Below are 6,269 nucleotides of genomic sequence, written 5' to 3'. Positions count from 1 at the left end.
AGGATTTAGAAAGACTATTTTAATTGACGTCCCATAACGGAGGCTAATTTTAAGCAGAGGACTATTTTTGTTGTGTCTGTTAGTCGATAATGTCCTAGGTTTCCATATGGTACATGTGATTGGTTTTGAAAGTGATAAATATATAAACTCGTATATAAGTATTAAAGTGTTACTATGTATCGTAGTTTTTTTTGAAAGATATAACCTAAGAATGCTCTATTTCTATAATAACCATAATACCTTTGGAATACGGTTAAATTTTGTATAAATGTTGTTATTCAAAAGCAAAACACAATATGCATATATTTATTACTCCGCTACTTTACGTTATCAAATCGCATCGATTTAACCAATCAAATGTGAAAATTTGCTATCGTATATTATAGTTCAACATGATTGTGTGAAAAACAATATGAAAAACAAGAAAAAATAAGAGTTTTATGTCCAAAGAACACGTGCTCTTAGATTATTCCTAACGACTATTAGTACCTAAAATTAGGTTAGGATAGTTAGGTACTGAAAATATTAATATAAGCTGTAGAGTTTTGAACGCATTAATTTCGGGAACTATTGAATAAATTTCAGGATTCCTTTGAACGTTAAATATGTGTTTTCATATACGTGATTGAGTTCTTATATATGTACCACGGGCGAAGCCTGGATGGACCGTTAGTATCTAATAAAAGAAATAATTTATAAAAAGATACATTTTGAATTTGTTTACTTGACTACGCTCCTTAAGACTCTTTTTGTATGTATTTTTTTTATTTTACTGCCATTATCCTAATTCAATGTGAGACAAATCCAAAATTGAAATCCGCTTAGCTTATACTGAGTTATAATTGGTGTAATTAATCCGAATATCTTCAATAAAATTCTTCTAATATTATAAATGCGAAAGTCTGTTACTATGGACGCTCGTTTCTCTCACGTTAAACCTACTGAAAGCATTTTAATGAAACTTTACACTTATATACATCAGATTAAGACATGAGCTATATACATTTCATCTGCTAGTGAAACCGCGTGGCGCAGCTAGTATATAATAAATTCTCAAATAATATAATACCATAATAGCATATGGACAACTACTCCATGATAGTCTAGTACAAAACAAATAATAAGGACACAGCAAGGAATCCACGAATAAGCAGCGTCTTCATACCACCAACAATGCTAATAATTCTCAATGCAACCCGCAATACGTTTGCTGGAATCTCGGCACTCAGCCCAGTCTTTTGTATACTATTTTAATCGGAAATGCCGACGGTCTCGTCTCATTTTTTTTTGTTTCACATACTTTCGTCTTGTGCGGATCTGTTTAAGTTAAAGAAAATGGTGGTTTTAGTTTCGAAAAAGATATTTTATATATCTATCTATAGATAAGATATTTAATTCCTTCTTGTGTGTAGGATATAGTTAACCCGATTTATTTTTTCGTTTTTCATTGAACACGATAAGTTTACATTGAAGTTTAACTACCAATTGTATACCGTTATCCATACTTATAAATTAGTTATATAATTATTGAAATGTTTTATAAATGAAAAATATTTAAAGCGCATACAAAATCGACAACGAGGCGGGATTTGAAACGGCGTCTTTTGCCTTGTTCAATTCCTTAATAATAGAATCTCTTCTATAATCTATTCTTTCGATTTCCAATGCCCCAAAGATTTTCTCGTTAAAAAATTACATAATTAAAAAAAAATATTGGTTTTCATGCAGATTACGCTAAACCAGCTGCTGAACTGCAGCTCCGCAGCGAGCAGCGGCTACCAGAGCAACTTTACCGGCAGCTCCGTGTCTCTCGATGCGCAGAATATCTCCGGTATATACTAAATACTCATTTGATTTTTATTTATACGTACATGCTTGGTACATGTGATTAAAAAAATATGTATTTTCAACCGACTTCAAAAATGATGTTATTAATTCGACTGTATTTATCGGCTTTGTTGTAGGCACTTTTGACTGGATTGTCTTTTGATTTAAATTTGGTGTAGTTCTCTTTCAAATTTTATCTAGTTCTGATAAATAATAAATTTGAATTTTTTAGATATTTGTAATTTTTCTTTTCGTATTGATTTTTACGTGAGGATTTTATATCATTTGAAATATTAAATAACTTTATATTGAGTTATAATACCAAATGTGAACGTAATACTTTTTACTGTCTAAAATAAATGAAGTGTGTCAAATAATTGATTCTATCAAATATAACATAGCAGCATACACTTCCATACAAACCATACACACATTATAATTGTTGTTTAATTAATATATTCACATATAGAGTTTATATGTTCACCCAGGTGCCGGCGAAGGCAGTGTGGCTTCGCCCTCCGTATCACCGATAAGCAAGACTCATAGTCCAGCACCTTCCACGGAGAATGAACGATCACATCATGGTACGTAGAATTTATAATAATACCAGCTGACCCGGCAAACGCTGTTCTGCCTTACACTTATCATTTTGGGCTGTGGAAAATAGATGTTGGTGATGTACATCAACATTTTATGAGAATCGGTTCAGCCGTTTCGGATGAGTTTCTCGGGAGGTTTTCGGTAGCGCTCTTTGGCAAGAAAACTGTTGTCGCATTAACAGCAGATAATTAGGTAAATAGCAAATGCTAGCACGCTTAAGCAAACGCTCTTTACCTTATCTGTATCTAGAAACATTAATGTCGAGACCTGACTCGTACTTGACCGATTTTTGATACCAATTCCTTGTTTGCTTGTCATTAGCTAATCTGTATCTCGGAACGAGTCCGACTTGCACTTGACCGATTCATACCAATTCCTTGTTTGTTTGTCCGCTTATCTGTATCTCAGAACGAATCCGACTCGCACTTGACCCATACATCCCAATCCCTCGCACCCGCAGAACTAGCGAACATAATATCGGAGCTGCCGCTGAGCGACCGGCGCGCGGTCGGCTGCGAGAAGAAAACCCTGGAAACACTCAACAAGCTGTCCCCGCTCGCCGACTATCGGAAAATGCAGCAAGAGGCCAATAAGGTAATACATACAATTATGTTTTAAATTTGTACTGATTTTTTTGATTTTTAAAATCAAACAAGAAAATACTATATTATAATAAATCAATTAAAAAAACACTACATTTCCGCCCGGGGTTTTGCTTGCTGTCACGATTAAAATTTAAATTTTCAATCTCTGTCCTACTAAGATTATAAATGCGAAAGTTGGTGATCCTCACCAGGATGTATGTGTATGTGAAAAAACTACTCAACCGTTTGCAATGAAATTTGCTACGTAGATAGCTGGAAAACTGTAATAACACATAGGCAACTTTTTATCTCGATATTCCTATGGGATTCACACTTAGGAGGGTGAAATCGCGGGGCGCAGCTAGTAGCCTATACTATAGCCATGGGGGGCTGCCTTTTCACAGTTAATAATAAAATACGAAACATGTAAAAATGCGTGTTTTTGTATTAATTCTACGCGTACGAGAGAGAAACAATGGGTCACAGTATTCTTTCCTTGTCCCTATATAAAAAATAAATCCCTTCTCAACAACTGGACCGATTTCGCTAATACTTATATTGTTATGTTTGTTAAAAAAAGGATCGTATAAATGATGTATACAACAGGATACAGGAAACAGATAATAAAACAGAATAACATAAAAATATCCATATCACACATGATGAGAACTTGAGCACTCTACCAATTCAAAAATGACGTAACGAACCGTTCTGAACCCGCAGAACTCAATGTTTAATAAATAAGCACCAACAAAGACCTACATACATATACAACTCCCAGGCTATGCGCGAAAACGTCGGCAGCGGGTACCGTGTGCCAACGACGCGGTGGTCCGGGTGTTACTTCAGTCACACTTCACCGGGGAACATTAACGTTAACGATGAGAAAATCAACACTACGGTAAGTTAAAATTAGTGAATTTTATGTAGTGTTTCTACTACGGTAAGTTGATAAGTGGAAATTTTTATTGTATTGTTGCTGAGTCCGCCATCTTGCACCGGGGATGTACCACTCCCCCACAAAAGGCACAAGAAGTTAAAATCTGAATAGTTTATACGTTATTATACATAAAACCTTTCTCTTCACTCTTATCTATTAAAAAAAATCCGTTGTGTAATTTTAAAGGTCATAAAGTTAAGTCCCGTGTCCCCTACAGGGGGTCGATTTTGTTTATGGACAAGTAGGTGATCAGCCTTCTGTGTCCTGCCAGACCGAGACATTTATTTTTTTGTGCGTCCCCACCGGGATTCGAACCCAGGACCCCTCGGTTTTACGCTCACGCGTTAACCACTGTACCAAGAAGGCGGTCAAGGCGGGTTAAAGTTCATACATACATACATACATAGGGACAGACTTTACTTAAAACCACATGTTATATATAAATGTGTACATATATTATAATTGCAGCCCGAGAAGCAATGGAACCGTTCGGAGCTCGTCCGGCCGAACATAGCGGAGAGCGCGGCGACGCCCCGCGCGGACCGCTGCGAACAGCTCTGCGACCTGCTGAGGGACATCGGCCTGCACAAATATATCGGTGATGCTCATACAAACATTCCATTCATCTATTTACGCTGTATAAGATAAATTAAAATTTCCAGCCAATTAAAATAGTTATATTTTTTACTAAGTCACTCAACAAATACACCACACTAATTAGATACTACTTAAAACGTGGGTCGGCGAGAGTTACGGGACAACTGAGGGGCGACGCAAATGCGATGTGCGACGGAACCAAAAATCCTGCGCCAGCACAACACCTACATATAGATAGATAGATAGATAGATAAAAACATTCATTGTACAATGATAAATAGCAACGCCTTACGTCTAGCCTTTTGGCCAACCGTGATCATGGGTTTTCTCATTTATAAAGCATGTCAATGCTATAAAACTAAAAAGTAAATCCATCGTACAAATTGGCGGCAGTATCGCTTTGAAGCATTATTATCATTATATAACCAGCGGTCCGCCCCAGCTTCCGGCGGGCGAAGCCGGGCACACATACAGCCTAAATGGGCTATCTAACACTGAAATAATTTTTCATATCTGACTAGTAGAACTGAGATTAGCGCGTTCAACCAAACAAATAATTTTTTTTTTATATAACATTAATATACTTGGATAAAATTATAATAATATTGCAATAACATCTGGTATGCGCGAGACCGCACCGTACATAATATATAAAGCAAATTACATTATGACTGTATCAGCCGTTACTTCACTTCAAGAGAACCGAACCCCCAACTCTTTGTATTAAGTCCGAGGTCTACCACTGAGCCACTTAAGCCGATTTATCTAGGTAAATCAATACTAAATCAAGCATCTAACTTTGCAACCGAATTGCAGATGTGTTCAGAAAGCACGAACTAGACATGAGCACGTTCACGTCTCTCAACGACGCGGATCTCATCGAAATTGGCATCGCCGCGTTCGGCGCCCGCAGGAAGATTCTGCTAACAATCGCAAGTGAGTGTATTATAATCCGTAAACACTTTTTATTGAATAAATTATATGAAATATATGTAATGTGAATTACTGAATATAATGTCATTTTACTATACTGCTGTTGTGTGTTGTGCTAGATCTTTTCATCCCAGTTCAAAAATGAGGTTATCAATTCGATTGTATTTTTTTGAGTTTGTAACCTCATAACCCGTTGCTAGATAAACCGATTTTTATGAATTTTCGATTATATGAAAAGTCACCCTATTTGAATTTTGTCTGGTTCTCACAAGTTTAAGGTGATTTGAATTTTTTTTTTTTTATTTAGTTATGAATAAGTTTGTATGTCCCCGACTACTTTATACACGACTTTGACCCACTTTAAGCAGGCAGATGTAGGTAAATCTTAGTATACTTTATCAAGAATCGGTGACAATACAATAATTTAATGAGTGAAACGAGCATCTTAGTTTCTGTAATTATATTTATTTTCAATATTTCTTTACCTGTTTCAATCTTTATAAATAGAAAATATTTATATTTCTTCATTATTCATAATATTTTAACGGTAAGCATTCCTCATAATTACATGAGGAAGCGACAAATATTACATAACACGTTCTGACTCTTTCAAAACTAACGTCATTTTCACATTATAAATTTTATTTTATTTTCACAGAGCTGCAAAAAGAAGCGGGCAGCCCGAATGACCGGAAGATGCTCAATTCTCCACAATATAACACCGCCCTCACTAAAGACAAGTGGTAAAACCACCATCCGCTTATGAGACTGCGAGCTGGTCTCCAACA

General features: G+C 35.9%; 1 protein-coding gene across 1 annotated transcript in view; it reads left to right on the top strand.

Moving 5' to 3' along the window:
- The window catches only part of LOC119840155 (protein bicaudal C homolog 1), an 18,113-nt gene extending 11,844 nt beyond the window's left edge, over window positions 1-6,269 (top strand). The window contains exons 12-18 of the mRNA XM_038366668.1: window positions 1,729-1,831; window positions 2,316-2,411; window positions 2,888-3,021; window positions 3,793-3,912; window positions 4,420-4,549; window positions 5,365-5,484; window positions 6,140-6,269. Coding sequence (XP_038222596.1) covers window positions 1,729-1,831; window positions 2,316-2,411; window positions 2,888-3,021; window positions 3,793-3,912; window positions 4,420-4,549; window positions 5,365-5,484; window positions 6,140-6,228 — 792 coding nt within the window. The 3' untranslated portion in view covers window positions 6,229-6,269. The remainder of the gene's footprint in view (window positions 1-1,728; window positions 1,832-2,315; window positions 2,412-2,887; window positions 3,022-3,792; window positions 3,913-4,419; window positions 4,550-5,364; window positions 5,485-6,139) is intronic.

The sequence above is a fragment of the Zerene cesonia genome, chromosome 5, assembly GCF_012273895.1.
Source record: "Zerene cesonia ecotype Mississippi chromosome 5, Zerene_cesonia_1.1, whole genome shotgun sequence".
Taxonomy (NCBI): Eukaryota; Metazoa; Arthropoda; class Insecta; order Lepidoptera; family Pieridae; genus Zerene; species Zerene cesonia.
Note: the sequence above shows the minus strand (reverse complement) of the source record. Positions and strands in the feature narration are given on the sequence as shown.